Source organism: Rattus norvegicus, chromosome 4 (assembly GCF_021556685.1).
Source record: "Rattus norvegicus strain SHRSP/BbbUtx chromosome 4, alternate assembly SHRSP_T2T, whole genome shotgun sequence".
Classification (NCBI taxonomy): domain Eukaryota; kingdom Metazoa; phylum Chordata; class Mammalia; order Rodentia; family Muridae; genus Rattus; species Rattus norvegicus.
In genome coordinates, this window is record NC_141537.1 from 79,444,402 (window position 1) to 79,470,963 (window position 26,562).

The 26,562-nt window shown below is 38.8% G+C and overlaps 1 protein-coding gene across 2 annotated transcripts in view; it reads left to right on the forward strand.

The window, feature by feature from the left end:
- Stk31 (serine threonine kinase 31) overlaps positions 1 to 17,314 on the forward strand; it is a 94,292-nt gene extending 76,978 nt beyond the window's left edge. Inside the window, exons 23-24 of one of the 2 annotated variants that reach the window (XM_087658725.1) lie at positions 13,115 to 13,183; positions 16,931 to 17,308. In XM_087658725.1, the coding sequence (XP_087514851.1) occupies positions 13,115 to 13,183; positions 16,931 to 17,155 (294 nt within the window). In that variant the 3' untranslated portion in view covers positions 17,156 to 17,308. 2 annotated transcript variants of the gene reach the window in all.
- The last annotated feature ends 9,248 nt before the right edge of the window (positions 17,315 to 26,562 follow it).

Genomic DNA, 26,562 nt, shown 5'->3' on the forward strand with positions numbered 1-26,562 from the left:
CACCTAGGCCTAGTTTTGGAAGCTTCTAGCCTCCACACAATCTTATCTAGACCTAGAATGTTTTCAGCTTCTGAGACTTTCTGGTTAATAAATTCACTCTTTCTAGCTCTTTCTAAACTCTGGCTGGTTCAACTCAGCTCTTCTGGGCCAAACTCTTCTCCAAGCCAACTGATTCAATCTGGCTTTTTTCTTAGCCTCTAACTTTTGCTGTGCTTGGCCTCAAACTAACTCTGGCAATCTGTTCTAATGTTTGGGCTCCTTCTCATTCTCTAGCAATTCTGTCTTCACCTTTGTCTAGATTGTTCTCTTATTGTAACCTGTCTCTGTAAAATTTTCCTAGTAAAACTGCCTCCTCTCTCTCTGCACTGCTTCTCAAGTAGCTTCCTTTTCCTCTCCTTGTGAGTGTTGGGCATATCCTATCAAATCTTTCGTTTGTCACTTTGTCTGCCACTCAACTAGACATTGCTTTGAAACATGGGTGATTCCTTCTGAAAACTAACTTTACCTTCATTGTTTGTATTAAAAGTGTGTGCTAAGGGAGTGTCTGTGTTCTAGTGAGAAGGATCAAAGGTACCTGCTAAGGATGAGCCACATTACAACTAGGAACAGGTTTTTCCAGTAAACAACATGATCTTGGGGGGTCACAGTGTGATCAAATAACCTGCAACATTTCCCCTTTTTTTGTCTAAGTAAAAAGGAAAAGATTTTAACTCTAACACAGTAAAAGTATTTTAACAGAAACAATTATCAATCCCATAAATTTAACAGTCCAGTGTCCTTATGATGATCCATTGGTGAAAGAGAACAGGAATTGATTAATTGTGAACTGCATTGGATTTTTCTATCCCCCTCGACTCCTATCCCTGCTCTCAAGGAATCTGAAATGGAGTTGATGACAGTTCGCTATCTTAGAGGCTCTTGTGTCATTTTTTATCTCTGGACTTGAGGCTCCCACTGCTTTGGGACTTCTTCTGGGCCACTTTGGACATCCAGCTGAACTTGAAGAAGATAACCCAGGAAAATTTCTCCTGTTTTCTGTCAGTTGTCTTCCTGTCCTCTGTGATATTTCTGTCAGTTGTTTTCTGCTCTTCAAAACATTGGTGAGTCAGATGTTTCCTGTCTTCTTCAATATTTCTGTTAGATGTCCTTTGCTTTCTGCTGTGTTGGTGGGATTTTTGTTTTCCACTTACATTGTGTTTGCCCTCCACACAAGTTAAATGCCAGATGTAAAAGCATTTTTTAATTCTCTTGAACCCCAGTCTTCTAACTTATGCCTAGTCCTGGAAGTTGCTAGCCTCCATACAATCTAACCTAGGCCTAGAATGTTTTCAGCCTCTGAGACTTACTGCTGAATAAGCTCACCCCTTCCTAGTTCTGGCTGAACTCTTCCTGGCTGGTTCAACTCAACTCTTCTGGCTCAAACTCCTCCCCAAGATGACTGATTCAGTCTGGCTTCTCTCTCAGCCTCTGTTATAGAGATACTTGATATTTTTGGTTATGTATATGTCTAAGGATTAAACTAGTTTGAATGAAATTGTCTTTCTGATATCTTATTCAGCAAAGTTTTTATTAATGTATATCAATATTACTGATTCTTTTATATATTGAATTTGCAACCTGATACTTTTCTGAATCTTTTATCATATCTAGGAGTCTTCAGATTGGTTCTCCAGGAAAATTTAAGTATAGAGTCATATGTATGTCTTGGGGGTCACCTGCCCATAAGGGCGGAGGGAGCAGAAGCAGCAAGCAGGGTTCAGATGGTCTCTGTGTGTGGAAGTCAGAGGTTGACATTATACATCTTCTTAGTTGTTTTACACTATTTTCCCTACTTTGATACATGGTCTCTCAAGGAATATAGAAGTTGCTTATTTTGCTAGCCTGGCTGACTAGTAAGTCCCATGAGTCCTGTCTGTCTCTCTAGTATTGGGATTAAAGGCACACACTGCCTCAGGTGACTTTTAATGTTGGTGCTGGGGATTCTTATGCTTATACCGCAAGTGCTTTACTGTCTCTCACCCTCTCTGTGATTTTCTTAATAGTCTGTCTGGACATAAAATATGCATATGTGGTTTATTATGTTCTAGTAGTGCATTAGTTACTTTAACTGTTACACACACACACACACACACACACACACACACACACACACACACACACATATTCCTAAATACATCAATATGCTTTCAGGGGACCATCTCATTGTTAGATAACCAGTTGGAGGGCTCTTCCTACATGCTAACACAGAAGGGGAAAACTCACTGGGCTCATTTCTAGACAAAGAGCTATAGGCAACTGGGCAATGCTGAGATCAAGAAGTATTGTTGCCCTAGTTTTTCATAGTTTTTTTTTTTTTTTTTTTGTGGTTTCGTCCTGGGATTTGCACATCTGGATTAGTTTGGTTGGTTTTTAAAACATACCCACTTTCTTTCAGTGTGTTTGCATTGTTCAGGCCCCTAGTCTCTAGTACTTAACTGAAAGTAGACTATTGTCTGAAAAAATTATCCCTCTCAAAGGCTAGATCCATTATGAACTTAAAATAATAGTCAAATAATCATCACCCTTTAAAATGTAACCAAGTAAAAGATACTGATAGTACAGTACATAATAAGATGATAATTACTGTGGCTCTGAGTGGAAGGTAGGAGAGTAAAACCAGTGGCTAATATTGGGTTGATGAGGAAGAAAAAGCAAATAGAAAGAGGAAATAAAAGGGATGAGGTGAGGGTCCATCAGTAGAAGCTCAAGATAGAATAAAAAGAAGAAATGTAGTCAGACAACTTAAATGGGTTCTGGGTCTTGAGAGTTTGTTAAAGACTCTTTAGCACTCATTGCTGCGGTCCAGACACCACCCGGATCTGAAGGGACCCAGTCAAACAGCTCCCTGCACCCAAATCCCATGGGAGGGAGAGCTAGACCTTCAGAGGGGCAGGTACCCCTGGGAAGCCAGAGGAGACTACTCTCTGCCCACATTTCTTTTTTTTTTTTTTTTTTAGTGTTCATATGCAGGGCACACTCAATATATATTATTTATTAGCATTATTCACTTCTTTTTTTTTTATTAACTTGAGTATTTCTTATATACATTTCGAGTGTTATTCCCTTTCCCGGTTTCAGGGCAAATATCCCCCTCCCCTTCTTTATGGGTGTTCCCCTCCCCATCCTCCCCCCATTACCGCCCTCCCCCCAACAATCTAGTTCACTGGGGGTTCAGACTTAGCAGGACCCAGGGCTTCCCCTTCCACTGGTGCTCTTACTAGGATATTCATTGCTACCTATGAGGTCAGAGTCCAGGGTCAGTCTATGTATAGTCTTTAGGTAGTGGCTTCGTCCCTGGAAGCTCTGGTTGCTTGGCATTGTTGTACATATGGGGTCTCGAGCCCCTTCAAGCTCTTCCAGTTCTTTCTCTGATTCCTTCAACGGGGGACCTATTCTCAGTTCAGTGGTTTGCTGCTTCTGCCCACATTTCTGATGCTAGAGGAAAACACCTAGCACCATCTGGGCCCCTTGTGCACAGGGTCCCCAGCAAAGTTGGGGCAGGCCCTTCTGGTTGCGGCCCTCACTGAGAGCTGAAACCCAGATCTGAGAAGCGACTCCAGGACTGAGACCAGAGGCAAGACCAACTTTTCTGCTCCAAATGACCTTCCTGGTGGACTCAGTACACACGTCCACAGGAACACCTGAAGACCAGTAGACAGGAATGACTACATACCTGAAAGCAAAACACTCTGTTCCCATAACTGGCTGAAAGAGAACAGGAAAACAGGTCTACAGCACTCCTGACACACAGGCCTATAGGATGGTCTAACCACTGTCAGAAATAGCAGAACAAGGTAACATCAGAGACATGATGGCAAGAAGCAAGTGCAGGAACCCAAGCAACAGAAACCAAGACTACATGGCATCATCAGAGCCCAATTCTCCCAACAAAGCAAACACTGAATATCCAAAATATCCAAACACACTAGAAAAGCAAGATCTAGATTTAAAATCAAATTTGACATGATGATGGAGGACTTTAAGAAAGACATGAAGAACTCCCTTAGAGAAATGCAGGAAAACATAAATAAACAAGCAGAAACCTATAGAGAGGAAATGCAAAAATCCCTGAAAGAATTCCAGGAAAACACAGTCAAACAGGTGAAGGAATTAAAAATGGAAATAGAAGCAATAAAGAAAGCACAAAGGGAGACAACCCTGGATATAGAAAACCAAAGGAAGAGACAAGGAGCCATAGATACAAGCTTCACCAACAGAATGCAAGAGATAGAAGAGAGAATCTCAGGAGCAGAAGATTCCATAGAAATCATCGACACAACTGTCAAAGATAATGTAAAACAGAAAAAGCTACTGGTCCAAAACATACAGGAAATCCAGGACACAACGAGAAGATCAAACCTAAGGATAATAGGTATAGAAGAGAGTGAAGACTCCCAGCTCAAAGGACCAGTAAATATCTTCAACAAAATCATAGAAGAAAACTTCCCTAACCTAAAAAAAGAGATACCCATAGACATACAAGAAGTTTACAGAACTCCAAATAGATAGGACCAGAAAAGAAACTCCTCCCGTCATATAATAGTCAAAACACCAGATGCACAAAACAAAGAAAGAATATTAAAAGCAGTAAGGGGAAAAGATCAAGTAACATATAAAGGCAGACCTACCAGAATTACACAAGACTTCTTACCAGAGACTATGAAAGCCAGAAGATCCTGGACAGATGTCATACAGACCCTAAGAGAACACAAATGCCAGCACAGGTTACTGTATCCAGCAAAGCTGTCAATTAACATAGATGGAGAAACCAAGATATTCCATGACAAAACCAAATTTACACTATCTTTTTACAAATCCAGGCCTACAAAGGATAACAAATGGTAAAGCCTAACACAAGGAGGCAAGCTACACACTAGACAAAGCAAGAAACTAATCATCTTGGCAACAAAACAAAGAGAAGAAAAGCACAAACACAATCTTACATCAAAACACGAATATAAAAGGAAGCAATAATCACTATTCCTTAATATCTCTCAACATCAATGGTCTCAATTCCCCAATAAAAAGACACAGATTAACAAACTGGATATGCAATGAGGACCCAACATTTTGCTGCCTATAGGAAACATACCTCAGAGACAAAGACAGACACTACCTCAGAGTAAAAGGCTGGAAAACAACTTTCCAAGCAAATGGTCTGAAGAAGCAAGCTGGTGTAGCCATTCTAATATTGAATAAAATCGATTTTCAACCAAAAGTCATCAAAAAAGGAAGGACACTTCATATTTATCAAAGGAAAAATCCAACATGATGAACTCTCAATCCTAAATATCTATGTTCTAAATAACAAGGGCATCTACGTACATAAAAGAAACCTTACTAAAGCTCAAAGCACACATTGCACCTCACACAGTAATAGTAGGAGATTTCAACACCCCACTCTCATCAATGGACAGATCATGGAAACAGAAATTAAACAGAGACATAGACAGACTAAGAGAAGTCATGAACCAAATGGACTTACAGATATTTATAGAACGTTCTATCCTAAAACAAAAGGATATACGTTCTTCTCACCACCTCATGGTACTTTCTCCAAAATTGACCATATAATTGGTCATAAAACAGGCCTCAATAGATACAGAAAGATAGAAATAATCCCAAGTGTCCTATCAGACCACCACGGGCTAAAGCTGGTCTTCAACAACAATAAGGGAAGAACGCCCATATATATATATGGAAGTTGAACAGTGCTTTACTCAATGATAACCTGGTCAAGGAAGAAATAAAGAAAGAAATTAAAGACTTATTAGAATTTAATGAAAATGAAGGTACAACATACCCGAACTTTTGGGACACAGTGAAAGCTGTGCTAAGAAGAAAACTCATAGTGCCTGCAGGAAGAAACAGGCGAGAGCATATATCAGCAGCTTGACAGCACACCTAAAAGCTCTAGAACAAAAAGAAGCAAATACACCCAGGAGTAGTAGAAGGCAGGAAATAATCAAACTCAGAGCTGTAATCAACCAAGTAGAAACAAAAAGAACTATACAAAGAATCAACAGAACCAAAAGTTGGTTCTTTGAGAAAATCAACAAGATAGATAAACCCTTAGCCAGACTAACGAGAGGACACAGAGAATGTGTCCAAATTAACAAAATCAGAAATGAAAAGGGAGACATAACTACAGGTTCAGAGGAAATTCAAAAAACCATCAGATCTTACTATAAAAGCCTATATTCAACAAAACTTGAAAATCTGCAGGAAATAGACAATTTCCTAGACAGATACCAGGTACCAAAGTTAAATCAGGAACAGATAAACCAGTTAAACAACCCCATAACTCCTAAGGAAATAGAAGCAGTCATTAAAGGTCTCCCAACCAAAAAGAGCCCAGGTCCAGATGGGTTCAGTGGAGAATTCTATCAGACCTTCATAGAAGACCTCATACCAATACTATCCAAACTATTCCACAAGATTGAAACAGATGGAGCACTACCGAATTCTTTCTATGAAGCCACAATTACTCTTATACATAAACCACACAAAGACCCAACAAAGAAAGAGAACTTCAGACCAATTTCCCTTATGAGTATTGATGCAAAGATAAAAATTCTTGCAAACCAAATCCAAGAGAACATCAAAACAATCATCCATCATAGTCAAGTAGGCTTCATTCCAGGGATGCAGGGATGGTTTAACATATGGAAAACCATCAATGTAATCCACTATATAAACAAATTGAAAGATAAAAACCACATGATCATTTCATTAGATGCTGAGAAAGCATTTGACAAAATTCAACACCCCTTCATGATAAAAGTCCTGGAAAGAAAAGGAATTCAAGGCCCATACCTAAACATACTAAAAGCCACATTCAGCAAGCCAGTAGCTAATATTAAACTAAATGGAGAGAAACTTGAAGCAATCCCACTAAAATCAGGGACTAGACAAGGCTGCCCACTGTCTCCCTCCTTATTCAATATAGTTCTCGAAGTCCTAGCCAGAGCAGTCAGACAACAAAAGGAGATCAATGGGATACAGGTTGGAAAGAAAGAAATCAAAATATCACTATTTGCAGATGATATGATAGTATACTTAAGTGATCCCAAAAGTTCCATCAGAGAACTCCTAACCCTGATAAACACTTTCGGGAAAGTTGCTGGGTATAAAATTAATTCAAATAAATCAGTAGCCTTCCTCTACACAAAAGAGAAAGAAGGCGAGAAAGAAATTAGGGAAACAACACCCTTCATAATAATCCCAAATGATATAAAATACATTGGTGTGACTTTAACCAAGCAAGTGAAAGATCTGTATGATAAGAACTTCAAGCCTCTGAAGAAAGAAATTGAAGAAGACCTCAGAAGATGGAAAGATCTCCCATGCTCATGGATTGGCAGGATTAATATAGTAAAAATGGCCATTTTACCAAAAGCGATCTACAGATTCAATGCAATCCCCATCAAAATTCCAAGCCAATTCTTCATAGAGTTAGACAGAACAATTTGCAAATTCATGTGGAATAACAAAAAATCCAGGATAGCTAAAACTATCCTCAACAATAAAAGGACTTCCGGGGGAATCACTATCCCTGAACTCAAGCAGTATTACAGAGCAATAGTGATAAAAACTGCATGGTATTGGTACAGAGACAGACAGATAGAGCAATGCAATAGAATTGAAGATCCAGAAATGAACCCACACATCTATGGTCACTTGATATTTGACAAAGGAGCCAAAACCATCCAATGGAAAAAAGATAGCATTTTCAGCAAATGGTGCTGGTTCAACTGGAGGTCAGCATGTAGCAGAATGCAGATTGATCCATTCTTATCACCGTGTACAAAGCTGAAGTCCAAGTGGATCAAGAACCTCCACATCAAACCAGATACACTCAAACTAATAGAAGAAAAAGTGGGGAAGCACCTCGAGCACTTGGACACTGGAGAAAATTTCCTGAACAAAACACCAATGGCTTATGCTCTAAGATCAAGAATCGACAAATGGGATCTCATAAAACTGCAAAGCTTCTGTAAGGCAAAGGACACTGTTGTTAGGACAAAACAGCAACCAACAGATTGGGAAAAGATCTTTACTAATCCTACAACTGATAGAGGGCTTTTATCCAAAATATACAAAGAACTCAAGAAATTAGACTGCAGGGAGACAAATAATCCTATTAAAAAATGGCTGGGGATTTAGCTCAGTGGTAGAGCGCTTACCTAGGAAGCGCAAGGCCCTGGGTTCGGTCCCCAGCTCCGAAAAAAAGAACCAAAAAAAATGGGGTTCAGAGCTAAACAAGGAATTCACAACTGATGAATGCCGAATGACTGAGAAACTACTAAAGAAATGTTCAACATCTTTAGTCATCAGGGTAATGCAATTCAAAACAATCCTGAGATCCCACCTCACATCAGTCAGAATGGCTAAGATCAAAAACTCAGGTGACAGCAGATGCTGGCAAGGATGTGGAGAAAGAGGAACACTCCTCCATTGTTGGTGGGATTGCAGACTGGTACAACCATTCTGGAAATCAATCTGGATGTTCCTCAGAAAATTGGACATTGAACTACCTGAGGACCCAGCTATACCTCTCTTGGGCATATACCCAAAAGATGCTCCAACATATAAAAAAGACATGTGCTCCACTATGTTTATAACAGCCTTATTTATAATAGCCAGAAGCTGGAAAGAACCCAGATGCCCTTCAACAGCGGAATGGTACAGCGGAAAATGTGGTACATCTACACAATGGAATACTACTCAGCTATCACTTTATGAAATTCATAGGCAAATGGATGGAACTGGAAAATATCATCCTGAGTGAGGTAACCCAATCACAGAAAAACAAACATGGTATGCACTCATTGATAAGTGGATATTAGCCCAAATGCTCGAATTACCTTAGATGCACAGAACACATGAAACTCAAGACGGATGATCAAAATGTGAATCCTTCACTCCTTCTTTAAAAGGGGAACAAGAAAACCCTTGGGAAGGAATAGGGAGACAAAGTTTAGAACAGAGGCAAAAGGAACCCCCATTCAGAGCCTGCCCCACATGTGGCCCATACATATACAGCCACCCAATTAGATAAGACAAATGAAGCACTGAAGTGGAGACCAACAGGAACCGGATGTAGATCTCTCCTGAGAGATGCAGCCAGAAACAGCAAATACATAGGCAAATGCCAGCAGCAAACCACTTAAGTGGGGATGGGACCCCCATTGAAGGAATCAGAGAAAGGACTGGAAGAGCTTGAATGGGCTTAAGACCCCATATGAACAACAATGCCAACCAACCAGAGCTTCCAGGGACTAAGCCACTACCCAAAGACCATACATGGACTGACCTTGGGCTCCAACCTCATAGGTAGCAATGGATATCCTAGTAAGAGCACCAGTGGAAGGGGAAGTCCTTGGTCCTGCCAAGACTGAACCCCCAGTGAACGTGATTGTTGGGGTGAGGGCGGTAATGGGGGGAGGATAGGCAGGGAAATACCCATATAGAAGAGGAGGGGTAGGGGTTAGGGGGGATGTTGGCTTGGAAACCGGGAAACAGAAAAACAATCGAAATGTAAATAAGAAATACCCAAGTTAATAAAGATGGAGAAAAAAAAAAGACTCTTTAGCCAGGTTATAGCCATTCCATTCCAAAGGAAAATAAGATAGAAATTATTAGACAGAAAAGAATCAAGGGAGAGGAGTTAAGGTCACAGATACTAATTCCAGCAGTGATCAATCCTTTGTCAGGTCCCAGATTGTAATCTTGTCTCAGCTTTTTGGAGTCCAGTTTACTGCTGGCATACTCCTGGGTTGTCCTTCCGAACACTGAGCATGTTGATATTCCGCAGATACTCTGTTCCTGTCCAGGTTTTTGCCTTGGGACTTACAGTGTATCAAGTACCATAGTTTCTTCTTAGCTTATTGTCTTGTAGCATATGCCTTCTTTGGGTTTCCTGACAGCATAGTTTATTTATAGGGGGCAGGGTGCTTCTGGGGCCATGAAGCCACTGAACAGTAGTGTCTCTCATTTTTTGTAGTAAAATACTTATATGTGAAATTAAACATGTGTGCTGGAAAGATAGATCAGTTGGTAAAGTGCTTGCTATGCAAGCATGAGGTTCTGAGTTCAATCTCCAGAACTCATGTGAAAAAGCCAAGTGTTTGGTGTGTACCTGTAATTCTAATATTAGGAAGTTGGAGACAGATAGATCCCTGGGGATCACTGGCCAGCCAGGCTAGCCTAATCTGGGAGTTTCAGCATAAGGAGAGACTCTGTTTCAAAGCATAGGGTAGTTGATGACTTTTGTGGTTTGAATGAGAAAGGCCCTCATAGGCTTATTTGTTTGGATTCTTTCACCCTAGTTGGAGGGACTGTTTGGGAAGGACAAAGAATCATGGTATTGTTGGAGGAAGTGTGTCACTGCGGGCAGGCTTTGAGGTTTCAGAAGACTTCACCATTCCCAGGGTCTTATATCTTTTTAAAAACTTTTTAAGTAAGATATATTATTTCTTTATTTACATTTCAAATGTTATTCCCTTTCCTGGTTTCCTGTCCATAAGTCCCCTTCCCCTCCTCCTCCCTTATATGGGTGTTCCCTCTACCCACCCACCCTTACTCCCTGCCCCCCTCCAACATTCCCCTGCACTGGGGGTCCAACCTTGTCAGGACCAAGGGCTTCCCCTTCCACTGGTGCACCAACAAGGAATTCTCTGCTACATATGCAGTTGGAGCCCTGAGTCAATCCATGTACAGTCTCTTTCAGTAGTGGTTTAGTCAATGGAAGCTCTGGTTGGTTAGCATTGTTGTTCTTATGGGTTTGCAAGCCCCTTCAGCTCTTTCAATCCTTCCTCTAATTCCCCCAAAGGGGGGGGGTCCTGTTCTCAGTTCAGTGGTGTGCTGCTAGCATTGACCTTTGTATTGGACATGCTCTGGATGTGTCTCTCAGGAGAGATCTCTATCCGGTCCCTTTCAGCATGCAGTTTTTAGCTTTATCAATCTTATCTAGTTTTGGTGGCTGTATATATATATGGGCCACATGTGGGGCAGGCTCTGCATGTCCGTTCCTTCCGTCTCTGCTCTAAACTTTGCTCCATATCCCCTCCTATGGATATTTTTCCCCCTTTTAAGAAGGGGTGGGAGCTTCCACAATTTGGTCATCCTTCTTGTTGAGCATCCTGTGGTCTGTGGATTGCACCTTGGGTAATTCGAGCTTTTGGGCTTATACCCACTTCTAATGAGTGCATACCTAGTGTGCTTTTCTGTGATTGGGTTACTTCACTCAGGATTTGTTTATGTATGGAGATCTGAGTGTACAGCTACTGCTTTAGTGCCATACCTGCCTGTCAGCTACCATGCTCACTGCCATGATGATTACAGACTCTAACCTTGTGGAATCATGAACTCCAAATTAAATAGTTTGTTTCATAAGTTGTCTTGGTCATGGAATTTTATCATAGCAATAGAAAAATAATGAATATAATTTCCAAGGAAGGACAACTGAAGTCGACCTCTCTGCATACATGCGTGCACACATGGGTACACACACACTCTTGTGTACCTGTATTTCTCTCTCCCCCCCCCCCTCTCTCTCTCCTTCTCTCCTCCTCCTCCTCTCTCTTTTCCTCCCTCTCTCCTCCCCCCTCTCTCTTGTGTAACTGTATTTCTCCCCACCAAAATAGTAGTAAGTATGGAATATGGATTTATGTATAGGAGAAGAGCAATCATTGATTTATAGTTGTTAGGGATGGGTGATGATATATATAGGAGTCAGAATACCTTTGTGAATGTAAGATATTTGGTATATTTAATAGTATCTTAGTTAGCTTTCTATCGATGTGATAAAACAGCATTATAGAAACTTGGGGTGGAAAAAGTTTATTTTGTTACACTTCCATATCAGAATCCATCATCATAAGTCAAGGCAGGGGCCCAGAGGCAGGAACTGAAGCAGAAACCACGGAGGAGTGCTGCGTACTGGCTTGCTCCTCATGGCATAATCAGTGTCTTTACTTAGGCCCATCTGCACTGTTGATACTACTTAATGTGGTCTGGGCCCTCCCACATCAATTATTAATCAAGAAAATGCCCAACAGATTGGCCTAAGTAAATTTTTTTGGAGCTATTTTCTCAATTGAGAGTCCCTCTTTCCAGATGACTCTATTTTGTACTAAGTTAACATAGAACTAACTAGGAGAAATAGTTTCTTAAAGTTTGTCTTATATTTCAGGAACAGAAGGTAAGTGTTAGAATGGAAGGAAACTTACTGAATTTATTTTCTTGGTATTTAAATTTTGAGAATAGGTAAATCCAACATAATACAGATTACTAAATTTCAGAATATTTTCTTTTTTAAAAAATAGATTTATTCACTTTATTTCAAATGAACATTTTGCATGCATGCATGTATGTACACAATGTGTGTGTCTGGTTCTGCAGAAGTCAGAAGAGGGCATTAGATTTCCTAGTTATTCATGGTGTGCACCACTATGTAGATCCTGAGAATAGAACCCAGGTCCCTTGTAAGAACAGTAAGTATGTATAACCACTGAACCAGCTCTCTAGCTCCTATTACATTTTCTTAGAACGTGAGGAAATATACAGTGCGTATTTATGGTGTGCCTATCAACTAATTATCACTGTAGGTGCTTCAGAAGCTATTTGCTTATTTGTGCAAGCAGTTTTTACTAAGAGTTTTTATCCTGCATGAGAAATATGCTTTATTATGAGCTTCTCTCTATTCACCAGAATCTAGAGGTATCCAGTCTTTGGACATTGTGGTCTGATGTTGCACTTTACAAAGTGCTGCGTTTCATTCCTGTTTATTCCAACATACACGCAGCCAGTGGGCTATGGGTCGATTATTTGTGAAAATGGTCCAGATTAGACTCTCTAGGATTAGTAATTAAACCTCCCTAGTGCTGTGACACTTTAATACCTCATGTTGTAGTGACCCCCAACTGTAAAATTATCTCATTGCTACTTCATTACTATAATTTTACTACTGTTATGAATCATACATATAAACATCTGATATGAGGCTTCTGTAGGTTGAGAACCACTGATTTCGATACTTTTGAAGCCTATTCACTTTTGTGTTCTTTTGCAGCTTTCTGTTCCAAATCAAGAGTTTGAGACAAATGAAGATGGAATTCCAAAAGTAGATCAGTTTCATTTGGTGGGTTTCCTTCAGCTATTTACTCATTTGGAATATGTAGTAATATAAATTTACAAGTCTTTGAAAATGTTCTCTAATTTTTATAAAAATTCAAACTTGCATTAGGAATAAAGAAGCATAGAAGAAAATAGAAGTACTATACGTGTGCCACTGCCAGATAATTAACAGATTGTCTATGTAATAAGGAAATACAGTGTTTACTATATGTTCCAAGGTTATTTTGTTTTGAAATAAATGTTTTATTTTTGTAAGTGTCTAAGATGTAGATCTTTTCTTAGAAATTCATGTATGTTGTTGATATAGCTTTGCCATTAACATGTTTTCAGACAACTTATTTTGAGTACTTGTCTGGGACCAGGAATTATTGAACTAGGTACTAGGGTATTAGGGTATTAGGGTACTAGGTACAAGGATTGAAACATTGGAAGTGAAATTAACAGTGTAATCTTGCCAGGATCTTTTTCTTGAGTAATTACAACTTTTTTTTGTGTATGTGTGTCTTTCTAGTTCACTTTTGAACTCTTCTTGCATTGTAGATCTTAGTGGAAAAAGTCATCAGTAGCCATTCCACAGCTTGAATGTTCTGTCTTGAACTTTCCCCTGCCAGATACATTAATGTATCATTCCTTTATTCAGGTTCTCCTCACACCCAGGTTCTCAGGGTATGGGAAGAAAGCACAAGTTTTGTTTGTGTTTTTTCTAGACTATCACATGGATTGCCTCTAGCACACTTAACAGTAAGAATCCTGTTCCCCTCTGAAACCTCAAGGAGTAAACTGCTGCTAGATGTCAGATGATGTCCTTTTGGCACTCTTACCTAACTCATTAGAAGCACAGCATACTCTGCTTGCAACACTCCAGGGGATTCCACAGTCCTTCTGTAGAGTTCCAAAGACCCAGGAACTACAGGGTCAGATTACTGATCCTTGCTCTCAGTATGGGATTTCTCCGTTAGTTACTTTTATTGTTATGATCAAATACATGCCAAGAAGCAATTTAAGGAAGGAAAGGTTCGTGAGGCATTTTTTTCTGTTGGAGCCTTTTTTTTTTAAATCATGGTTCATCATAGCTTGATATTTAATTTTCTTAAAAATTTAATGGATCTTAAAGTTTAGTGATATATAGCATACCTTTCTGTAAAGCATTAAATAATTTAAAAATACAAAGATAACCAACTTTACAGTTTATCCACCTTAAGTGTTGACTTAGTGGTTCTTAGTATAATTATATGTGTCCAACCAACACTACAGACTCATCTCATTGCACCTGCCATCTCTCACTATTGGTATTTCTTTACCTTAATTCTAATTAACTACTTACATGTTTTCTGTTTCTTTATAATTTGCTATCATATAGGTATAGTATGCTTTGCTTTCATACTTTGTATGCTTCAAGCTTCATGCAAATTCTAGTATTAGTATTTCATCCCTTTCATGGCTAGGTAATATTAGTGATAGATTCATTACAATTTATTATACCTATTTATGGACATTTTGGTTACTATGGAGAATGATATAAACATTTGTATACAGACAGTTGAGCAGGCATATTTCCCTTCTTTTGGGTATATACCTAGTGGTAGGATTAATGGGCCATGTGGCAGCTGTTTATTTAGTACTTTGAAGACTCACTAGATTCCAAGAAGTTATCTTACATTTGTAGTGGCATATGTGAGAGCTCAGTTTCACTGCAGTAACACTGGTTATAAGACTTTTTGATTCTAGCCACCATAATGGGAACACTGACTCATTCACAGTCTTCGTTTAAATTTGTGGTGTCTTCTTCAGAGAAATGCCTGTGCAGACTCTGACTGTTTTTTATAGTTTAAAAATTGTGTTGCCCTTAGATTTTTGAATTTTAATGGTTGCTTCTATATTCTAAACAAGTAATATATTGGACACGTGGTTTGCAAATAGTTTACCTCATTCTGTATTCATTTTCTTGATAGTGTTATTTGAAGCAAAAGTATAATTTTCAATTCACACTGTCCATTGTTGCTTGTACTTAAGGGAGTATTTTCAAGAGTTTTTATTAAGTCTAAACTTGGAAAGATTTACCTCTATATTTTCTTCTTACAGTTGTATAATTTAAGTTTTTATATTTAGATCTTTTGTCTATTCTGAATTAAATTGTTGGATATTTTAAGAGGTAATATTCTAGCCTTGGTCTTTTGCATGTGGCTGTCTGTCCCAGCACTATTTGTGGAAAAGACCATTTTATAATCATTAGAGGGTCATGTCATTCTTGTCAAAATCAGTAGATGACAACTGTGTGGGTTTCTTTCTAGACTCTGAATTCTCTTTTGCTGTGTTACAGATGTTCCTCTTATTATGATAGAATTATGGCCATATTTTAAGTTTAAAATGCATATAGTCCATATTACCTGCAGGATTTACAGTTTAGCACACAGTACACTTCAGAAAATTGCTTGATTATCTTGGTAATCAAGTGAGTGCACATCACTGAGGATTTTCAGCATCAATGAGAGTATTATACTACTTATTGCTAATATTGGAAGTATCAAAATTTAAAATTTGAAGTATAATCTTAGAAAAGTGCTTTTGGTTTTACATCATAGTAAAGTAAAAAATGTAAGTCCAAGCATCAGAAGTCAAGGACAATCTGTGTCTGTTCCTTTGCCAGTGTCATGTTGTCTTGATATCACTGTTAATAGATATTTGAAATTGGGATATAGGAGTTATATGCTCTTTTAAAAATCGTCATAATTATTATTCTGATCTATAAATTTCAGAGGTAGCTTGTCTGCATCTATAAAGATGCCAGTTAATCTAGTAAGGCTTGTTTTCACTCTGTGGCTTCTTATTCTTGTTATTTGCTGATCCACGAAACATTGATGATTTCCCCATTTACTTAGAAATTTTATTTCTTTCAACTATATCTTATGGTTCAAAGTATATGGTTCAACTATATCTTATGGTTTGAAACTCTTTTGTTTAATTATTCTTTGTTTTAATTTATTTATTTTATTAATGTGAGTACACTGTAGCTGTCTTAGACACAGCAGAAGAGGGCATCACATCCCCATTACAGATGGTTGTGAACCACCATGTGGTTGCTGGGAATTGAACTTAGGACCTCTAGAGGAACAGGCAGTGCTCTTAATTCCTGAGCCATCTTTCTAGTTTAATTATTCTTAGTTATTAGTTCTAATAACTTTTAGTGGGCTTCTTAATGCTTTAACATACCTCTGTATCATTTGCAAATAATGATGGTTTTATATCTTCACCTTTCAATTTTTTTGTTTTATTTTTGTCTATTTTCCCTGGCTAAGTTGTTGGAGTCTCCCTTACAATGCTGGGTAGTAGTGGTGTGGAATTTTCATGTTAAGGAGCAAGTTTTTTTCATACTTCACTCATTTTATTGTAGCTATGATTCTCTTTGCTTTTGTATTTCCCCTGGTAAGTAAATTCTGTTTTCTTATTACTGGAGATATCTCTTTCCAATGAAATGTAGATAAACTTGGAAAGAATCTAAACATCTAGATAGAAAACTGAGGTTAGCCTATGCCAGTAACTAGAAGGGGTGTTTTTGTTTTTGTTTATAAATTGGATTCTGTCATTATAGATTTGTTCTTTTTGTCATTAGTTTTGATTTTGATTATTTTTTTACATACATTTATTTATTTATTTATTTATTTATTTATTTATTTATTTATTTATTTGAGACAGGGGTTCTATGTGCAGCCTTGGCTCTGATTATTTATTAAATGTTTCTTTTTTCTTGCAGGATGATAATGTCAAGTCCCTCCTCTGTAGCTTGATATACTTTAGAAGTTCAATGACTGCTGAACAAGTTTTGAATGCGGAATGTTTCTTGCTTCCAAAGGGGAAAACAATTCCAAACACAGAAAAAGAGATTGAATATACTCAGCATAACAAAGAAGATGAATCAAAGATAGAGAGTTTGGATAGATATAAAGAAAAGGCAAGAAATGGGGAAGCCAACCCTTGACTGACAGATTAGTCCTTTGTTGTTGCTGTATATGTCCCTTTAAAAACTTTGTTCTGTTTGCTTAGTAGACAAAAATGTGTGTAAATGTTCTGGAACTAGTTGGATTGCATCTTTGGACTCGGGTCATAAAAAATAAAAGACATGTTTTGGTTATGCCTGAAAATCATTCATATTCTTTGCAATTTTGCCCAAGTTGTCATTGTTATGGAAGGAGTTACTCTTTAGACTTACTGGAATTAAGTCATTATAGTGTGAGTTCTCTATTGGTGTATGCTAGTTGGTTGTGGTAAAGGCTGATGTTTTTAGTAGCAACGGATAATTGGCATCTGTTTTGTATCTAGTTCTAGCAACATAAAAATAAGTTAAAACATGTTCCTTGTACTTATAGGGCCAACAGTTTGAAAAATTTTCAATGTTTAAAGAGATCTGTCTAAATCATGAGTGCACTGGTCCCATTATTTCAAAAAGACAACTGTTTAGCCTTGGTCTTCCTTGACATTTAACTTTTACAGCCATCATTACCCCCTCTTTTGTAATGATCCCTGGACCTTGAAGGGAGAGGGTGTAATACTCAATTTATGTTCCATTTACAACCCAGCATTCCACAGATACTATCTGCAGTTTCCTGGCTTCTATAAGACATCCAAGTTAGTCATATAGATCTAAAGATTTGATGGTAAGAGCCACATAAGAATTAGAGTGCACAACATTTATTTTTATATATTTGGTTACTTCATTCAATATAATGTTTTCCAATTCTATCAATTTACCTGCAGTTTGCATAATTTGATGTTACCTTACATGAATATAGGTACCAAGTTTTCATTATCCATCAGTTAATAGAGATCTGAGGAGCAATGAACATAAAAGATAATTTACTTTTGTAGTAGGATGTAGAATCCTTTGGGTGTATGATAGCTGGATTATACACTAGGCCTAGCTCTATTATTTTGAAAAACTTACACTGATTTGCACAGTGGCTTTATCAGTTTGCAGTACCACCAAAAGTGCATGACATTTTCCCTTACCCCAAATTCTTGTCTGTTATCATTTGTTGGTCTTGACCATTCTGAGATAAAGTCTCAAAAAGTAATTTTAATTTGCATTTCCTTCATGGCTAAGAATGATGAACACTTTAAATTATTTTTTAGCCATTTATGTCTTTTTTTTTAAAGAAATCTCTATTCAGTCCTTTACTTTAATTTTAAATTGTGTCCATAGTGTTTAGTTTTTTGAGTTATTTTTATATTCTCCACACTAACCCTATGTCAGATGTGTAGCTGGCGTGATTTTTCCTATTCTGTGGGAGGACTCTTCAGCTGATTAAGGATTTTTTAATAGTACGGAAGCTTTTTAATGTCATGAACTTCCACTTGCTGAATATGTGCCCTATTTCCTGGGTCTTTTCAGAAAATCCACAACTGGATTATATGCCCATTGTCAGTATTTTATTTAGACTTTTTAGGTATGTATTCATCATGACCAACAACTGGCCTGTAATTCTCCTTTTATGTTGTGCGGACTTTATTTGGTTTTGAAATCACAGTGTTGACTTTGTAAAAAGAGTTTGGCAGTTTTCCTCCCTTTTATAGTTTGTTTTGAAATCTGCTAGAATTCTATGCACATTTCCCAAAAGATCCATTTTTTCCTTGGGTATTTTTGGGAGATTTTGAATTGCTTTTATCTTATTTTATGGATATGTTTCAGTTATTTACTTCATCTTGGTTTAACCTCAGTAGGTCATATTCATCTAGAAATTAAACCATTTCTCTAAAATTTTCCAATTTAATGGATTATAATCTTTGACAAAACAAAATATAAGCAAAAACTATCATATCAAAGTTGGACATAACCTAACAGTAGGAAAAGAGTCCCAAAAGCAAGAATCAGATCCACTCGTTCTCACAGTCAGGAGGCCCATTTAAAAAAAAAAAGACTAATAGCTATAGTATGTACAGAGAGGACTTGGTACAGACTCCTGTAGGCCCTATGCTTGCCGCTTCAGTATGTGAACTCATATCCAGATATTCCGAGGACCTTTTTCTTCTCATGTTCTTTATCCCCTCACACTCTTTTAAAAATTATCTATTAATGTATATGAGTACACTGTAACTGTTTTTAGCTGCACCAGATGAAGGCATCAGATCCCATTCCAGATGGTTGTGAACCACCATCCCAGTGGTTGCTGGGAATTGAACTCAGGACCTCTGGAAGAGCAGTCAGTGCTCTTAACCACTGAGCCAGCTTTGCATTCCCCCTTCCCTAAGACTGTTACATGTTCTCCCTCTTCTTCCATGAGATTCAATGAGTTCTGCAGGGAGAGATTTGGAGACCTCCAATTTATTCTCCACATAGTGCCTTTCTGTGAGTCTCTGCATCTGTCCCCATCTGCTGCTGAAGGACGCCTCTCTACGAGTTACTGTATAAGACACTGGGAGGGATATAGGGCAAGACCACTAGGAATTACTGTTTGTTTTAAAAGACCAGCAGCGTTTGGTTTTTACCTTAAGCCTTTGAGCTAGTTAGTAGTTGTTGGTCATCAGGCAGTGTTGGGTATGGGTTCTGTCTCTTGGAGTGGACCTTAAGTAAAATCAGACATTGGTTGGCTTCTCCCCAAAGTTCTGTGCAACTATTGCCCTAGCATATTTTGCAGGCAGGGCAGATTGTACGTCAAAGGTTTTGTGGCTGGGTTGGGGTTTATGTTTCTCTTTCGGTAGCCTGCAGAGTACCTTTCTATGTTAAAGACACTGGAACGTGGGGATGAAGGATCTATGTAGGGCTCCTCTCAACCTCTCGATGTTAGATGAGTTGCGTGAGTGTTGTCTTCAGCATTGGGGGCTTGTTGTCAATTTTCAACATTTTGTCTTAGCAACAGCCTGGCTTATTTGGGTATCTCTATGGGACCTCCTTGGCCAACAACTCAGTTGACTGCAACTTGTCCTACCACTGGAAGCCTTGCCTCGCTATAAGGAATGGCCAGTTAAGACTCAGTATTTCCCTATAACTAAGAGTCTTCATTAGGACCACCCTCTCATAGATTCCAGGAAGATCTCACTGTACTAGTTTTCTATACCACCTCCTAATGCTCGCCAATTCCAGCTGTGTTTCCTCAACTCTCTCCCTCCAATCCATCTCCCTCTCCCATCTGATTCTTTATTCCTACCCCCACCAACCCACCTCCAGTCTGCCTGTAAAATCTATTCTATTTCCTCTTCCTAGGGAGGTCCCTGCATTCTCTCCAAACTGCTCCTCTTTACCTAACTTCTCTGGTTTTATGGACTGTAGCTTTGGTCATTTACTTAATGGCTAATGTCTCATTATTATTGCAGAAAACATTTAATCCCACTCTGAGCATTACAACTCATCATATATCTAACCTCTATGCTTTTAGAATCTTTTGTAATCGCTAACCCCGAGTTATTACTATGTTTCATCTGGACTGCTCTTAACACTAATTGGCCAGGTCCATGCTTTGACTCCTAACCCATGATATCTTCCTCCTACTCCTTCACCTTCCTCCCTCCTCATTCTCCTCTGACCCCAAACCTGGGAATCCTAAACCCTGCCTATGTCTCTTCTGTCTAGCTATTGGCTATCTGCATCTTAATTTACCAATCAGATTACCAATCAGAAATAACTTGGGGGGTAAGGTCGCATAATGTCACTTGGGTCTACATGTGAACTGTCTTATCTCTGGGGCAACCAATTCTTGTTGGCCATATATAGCAGAAGACCAAACGTCAACACCTTATAGGTGATTTTTTTATGGTGGAGTAGTACTTTATTGTATAAATGTGCCACAGTTTTTCACCTGATCTTCTGTTGAGGGACATTTAGGTTGTTTCCAGTTTCTAGCTATTATGAATAAAGCAGTTTTAAACAAGTACCCTTGTGATAGGATGGAGCATTCTTTTTGGTATTTGCCCAAGAGTGGTATAGCTGGGTCTCAAAGTACATTGGCCAGTTGATTCACAACTTTCTGAGGAACTGCTATATTAACTTCCATAGTGGTTGTACTAGTTTTCACTCCCATCAGCATTGATGGAGGGCTCCCTTTGCTCCACATTCTCACCAGCATGAGCTGACACTTGTGTTACTGATCTTAGCCATTCTGAAAGGTATAATACGGAATATCAAAGTAATTTTAATTTGCTTTTGCCTTATGGCTAATGATGTTGAATCTTTCTTGAAGTGTTTCTCAGCCATTTGAGATTTCTCTGTTGAGAATTCCCTGCTTAAATCGCACACTAATTTAAAATTGGATTTAAAAAAATACGTTGTTTCTTGAGTACTTTATATACTTTCAATGTCAGCCCTCTATTGGCTATAGAGTTGGTAAAAAAAATCCCTTCCATAGGCTGCTGTGTTATCTGATTGTATTCTTTACCTTACAGAAGCTTTTCAGTTTCATAAGGTCTCACTTATTAATTGTTGGTCTTAAGGCCTGGATTATAGGTGTTCTGTTTAGAAAGTCTTTTCTTGTGCCAATATGTTCAAGGATATTCTCCACTTTCTCTTCTGTTAGATTCAGTGTAACTGTTTTTTTGTTGAGGTTTTTGTTCTAGTTGAGTTTTGTTCAGGGTGAAAATTATGGATCTATTTACATTCTTTTTTCCATCCATCCATCCATCCATCCATCCATCCATCCATCCATCCACCCACCCACACACACTCCAGATTCTATTCCCCTCCTGGTTCACCCCCCCTGAGGGTTCTACATCCCATACCTCCTCCCTGCCCCCCCACTCCCCTGTCCTTCTGTCTCCACAAGGATGTCCCCACCCCACCCATCCCACCAGACTTCCCCACTTCTTGGGGCCTCCAGTTTCTTGAGGGTTTAGGTGCATCTTCTCTGACTGAACACAGACCCAGCAGTCCTCTGCTGTATATGTGTTGAAGGCCTCATCTCAACTGGTGTATGCTGCTTGGTTGGTGATCCAGTGTCTTAAGAGATCTCAGGGGTCCAGGTTAATTGAGACTGCTGGTCCTCCTACAGGGTTGCCCTTCTCCTTAGCTTCCTCCAGCTTTTCCCTAATTCAACCAGAGGGGTCAGCAGCTTCTGTTCCTTGGTTGGATACATATATATACTTTCAGCTGCTTGTTGGGTCTTTTGAAGAGCAGTCATGATAGGTCCCTTTTTGTGAATGCCCCATGCTTTAGTAATGCTGTCAGGCCTTGGGGCCTCCTCTTGAGCTGGAACCCACTTTTGGCCTGTCACTGGACCTTCTTTTCCTCAGGCTCTTCTCCATTTCTATTCCTGGATTTCTTTCATACAGGAAGAATTGTGGGTTAGAGCTTTGACTGTGGAATAGCAACCTCATCCTCACTTGATGCCCTGTCTTTCTGCTGGAGGTGGATTCAGTAAGTTCCCTCTTTCCAATGTAGGGCCTTTCATCTAGGGTCCCCCCTTTGAGTCCTGAGAGTCTATCACTTCCCAGCTCTCTGGTACAATATAGAGTGTCTTCCCTACCTCCTTCCTCCTAAGGTCGCCTGTTTCCATCTTTCTGCTGACCCTCAGGGCTTCAGTCCTTTTTTTTCCCACCCAATACCAGATCATGTTGCCCTCTCTGCCCACCTCATCCCCTTTCCCTCCTTTGTCCCTCTCTCCCTTCTCCCTTGTGGTTGCTTTCTTCTTCCTCCCAAGTGGAACTGAGGTGTCCTCACTTGCGCCCTTCAGCTTGTTGAACTTTTTGAGTTCTGTAGACTGTATCTTGGGTATTGGGTATTCTGTACTTTTTTTCTGGCTAATAGCCACATATTAGTGAGAACAGACCATGCATGTCTTTTGGGGTCTGAGTGAGGGTCAGGATGACATCCATTTGCCTTTAAAACTCAGTATGTCCTTGTTCTTAATAGCTGAGTAGTATTCCATTGTGTAAATGAACCACATTTTCAATCTCCAATCTTCTGTTATGGGACCTCTGGGTTGTTTCCAGCTTCTGACTATCACAAATAAGGCCACTATGAACATAGTAAAACATGTGCCCCTGTGGCATGGTAGAGCATCTTTCCCAAGCATGGTATTTCTGGATCTTTAGGTAGGTCTATTTCCAATTTTCTGAGGAACCTCCAAATTGATTTCCAGAGTGGTTGTACCAGTTTGTGATCCCACCAGCAATGGAGGAGTGTTCCTCTTTATCCACATCCTTGCCAATGTGTGTTATCATCTGAGGTTTTGATCTTAGTCATTTGACTGGTGTAAGGTGGAATCATCTCAGGGTCGTTTGATTTGCATTTCTCTGATGACCAAGGACTTTGAACATTTCTCTAGGTGCTTCTCAACCATTCGAGATTTCTCTACTGTGAATTCTTGGTTTAGTTCTATACCTTATTTTTATTGGATTGTTTGGTTTTTTTGGTGGTAAGCTTCTTGATTTCTTTATATATTTTGGATATTAGCCCTCTATCAGATGTGGGGTTAGTGAAGATATTTTTCTCAATCTGTAGGATGCCAATTTGTCTTATTGACTGCTTCCTTTGCCTTACAGAAGCTTTCCAGTTTCACGAGGTTCCATTTATCAATTCTTGATCTTAGAGCATGAGCTATTGGAGTTCTGTTTATAAAATTTCTGCCTGTGCCAATGAGTTCAAGGCTCTTTCCCACTTCCTCTTCTATTAGAGTCAGTGTATCTGGTTTTATATTGAGGTCCTTGATCCACTTGGACTTGAGCTTTGTGCATAGTGACAAATACGGGTCTATTTTCATTTTTCTACATACAGACATCCAGTTAGACCAGCACCATTTATTGAAGATGCGACCCCCCCAATTGTATATTTCTGGCTTCTTTGTCAAAGATTGAGTGTGTGTAAATGTGTGGTTTATTTCTGGGTCTTCAGTTCTGTTCCATTGATCAACCTGTCTGTCTCTGTACCAATACCATGAAGTTTTTATCACTCTTGCTCTGTAGTAGAGCTTGAGGTCAGGGGTGGTGATTTCCCCAGCTGTTCTTTTATTGTTAAGAATTGTTTTTGCTATTCTGGGTTTTTTGCCTTTCCAGATGAATTTGAGAATTGTTCTTTCCATGTCTTTGAAGAATTGTGTTGGGATTTTGATCGGGATTGCTTTGAATCTAAATTGCCTTTAGTAGGATGGCCATTTTTACTATGTTAATTATGCCAATCCATGAGCATGGGAGATCTCTCCATTTTCTGAGATCTTCTTCAATTTCTTTCTTGAGAGACTTGAAGTTCTTATCATAAAGGTCTTTCACTTGTTTGGTTAGAGTTATCTGAAGATATTTTATATTGTCTGTGGCTATTGTAAAGAGAATTGTGTCCCTAATTTCTTTCCCAGTCTGTTTATCATTTGTATAAAGAAAGGCTACTGATTTATTTGAGTTGCTTGTATATACAGCCACTTTGCTGAAGTTGTTTATCAGCTGGAGAAGTTCTCTGGTAGAATTTTTGGGGACACACACACACACACACACACACACACAATCATATCATCTGCAAATAGTGATGCCTTTAATTCTTCTTTGCCAATTTGTATCCCCTTGATCTCTTTTTGTTGTCTTGTTGTAGCTAGCCCTTCGAGTACTATATTGAATAGATATGGGGAGAGTGTGCATCCTTGTCCCAGATTTTAGTGGGATGGCTTCAAGTATCTCTCCATTTAATTTGATAGTGGCTGTTGGTTTGCATTAAATTGCTTTTATTATATTTAGGTATGGGCCTTGAATTTCTGATCTCTCCAATACTTTTAACATGAAGGGGTGTTATATTGTGTCAAATGCATCTAAGGAGATGATCGTATGATTTTTTTCCTTTGAGTTTGTTTATATGGTGGGTTACGTTAATGGATTTTCATATATTGAACCAACCTTGCATCCCTGGGATGAAGCCTACTTGATTATGGTGAATGATGGTTTTGATGTGTATTTGGATTCAGTTTGCAAGCATTTTACTGAGTATTTTTGCATCAATATTCATGAGTGAGATTGGTCTGAAGTTCTCTTTTTATAGGGTCCTTGTGTGGTTTAGGTATCAGGGTTATTGTGGCTTCATAGAATGAATTAGGCAGTGTTCCTTCTGTTTCTATTTTATGGAATAGTTTGAAGAATATTGTTATCAGGTCTTCTTTGAAGGTCTGGTGAAATTCTGAGCTAAATCCATTGGCCCTGGGCTTATTTTGATTAGGAGGTTTTTAATGACTTCTTCTATTTCCTTATAGGATATGGGCTTGTTTAGAAAATTTACCTGCTCTTGATTTAACTTTGGTATCTGTCTTGAAAACCATCCATTCTATCTAGATTTTCCAGTTTGTTGAGTATAGGCTTTTGTAGTAGTATCTGACTAGTGTGAGGTGGAATCTCAGGGTTGTTTTGATTTGCATTTCCCTGATGACTAGGATGTTGAGCATTTCTTTATGTTCTTCTCAGTCATTCGGTATTCCTCAGCTGAGAATTTTTTGTTTAGCTCTTTACCCCATTTTTAATAGGGTTATTTGGCTCTCTGGAGTCTAATTTCTTGAGTTCTTTGTATATTTTGGATATTAGCCCTCTATCAGATGTAGGATTGGTAAAGATCTTTTCCCAATCTGTTGGTTGCCCTTTTGTCCTAATGACAGTGTCCTTTGCCTTGCAGAAGCTTTGCAGTTTTATGAGGTTCCATTTGTCATTTTTTGATCTGGTTGGTGTTCTGTTCAGGAAATTTTCTCCTATGCTCATGTGATCGAGACTCTTCCCCACTTTCTCTTCTACTAGTTTCTGTGTATCTGGTTTTATGTGGAGGTGCTTGATCCACTTGGACTTAAGCTTTGTACATGGTGATAAGCATGGATTGATCTGCATTCTTCTACATGCTGACCTCCAGTTGAACCAGCACCATTTGCTGAAAATGCGATCTCTTTTCCACTGGATGGTTTTGGCTCCTTTGTCAAATATCAAGTGACCATAGGTGTGTGGGTTCATTTCTGGGTCTTCAATTCTATTCCACTTGTCTATCTACCTGTCTCTGTACCAATACCATGCAGTTTTTATCACTATTGCTCTGTAATACTGCTTGAGTTCAGGGATAGTGAATCCCCCAGAAGTCCTTTTATTGTTGAGGATAGTTTTAGCTATCCTGGGTTTTTTGTTATTCCAAATGAATTTACAAATTGTTCTTTCTAACTCTATGAAGAATTGAGTTGGAATTTTGATGTGGATTGCATTGAATCTGTAGATTGCTTTTGGCAAAATGGCCGTTTTACTACATTAATCCTGCCAATCCATGAGCATGGGAGATCTTTCCATCTTCTGAGATCTTCTTCAATTTCTTTCTTCAGACACTTGAAGTTCTTGTAGTAAAGATCTTTCACTTGCTTGGTTAGAGTTACACCAAGATACTTTATATTATTGGGACTATTATGAAGGGTGTTGTTTCCCTAATTTCTTTCTCAGCCTGTTTATCCTTTGAGTAGAGGA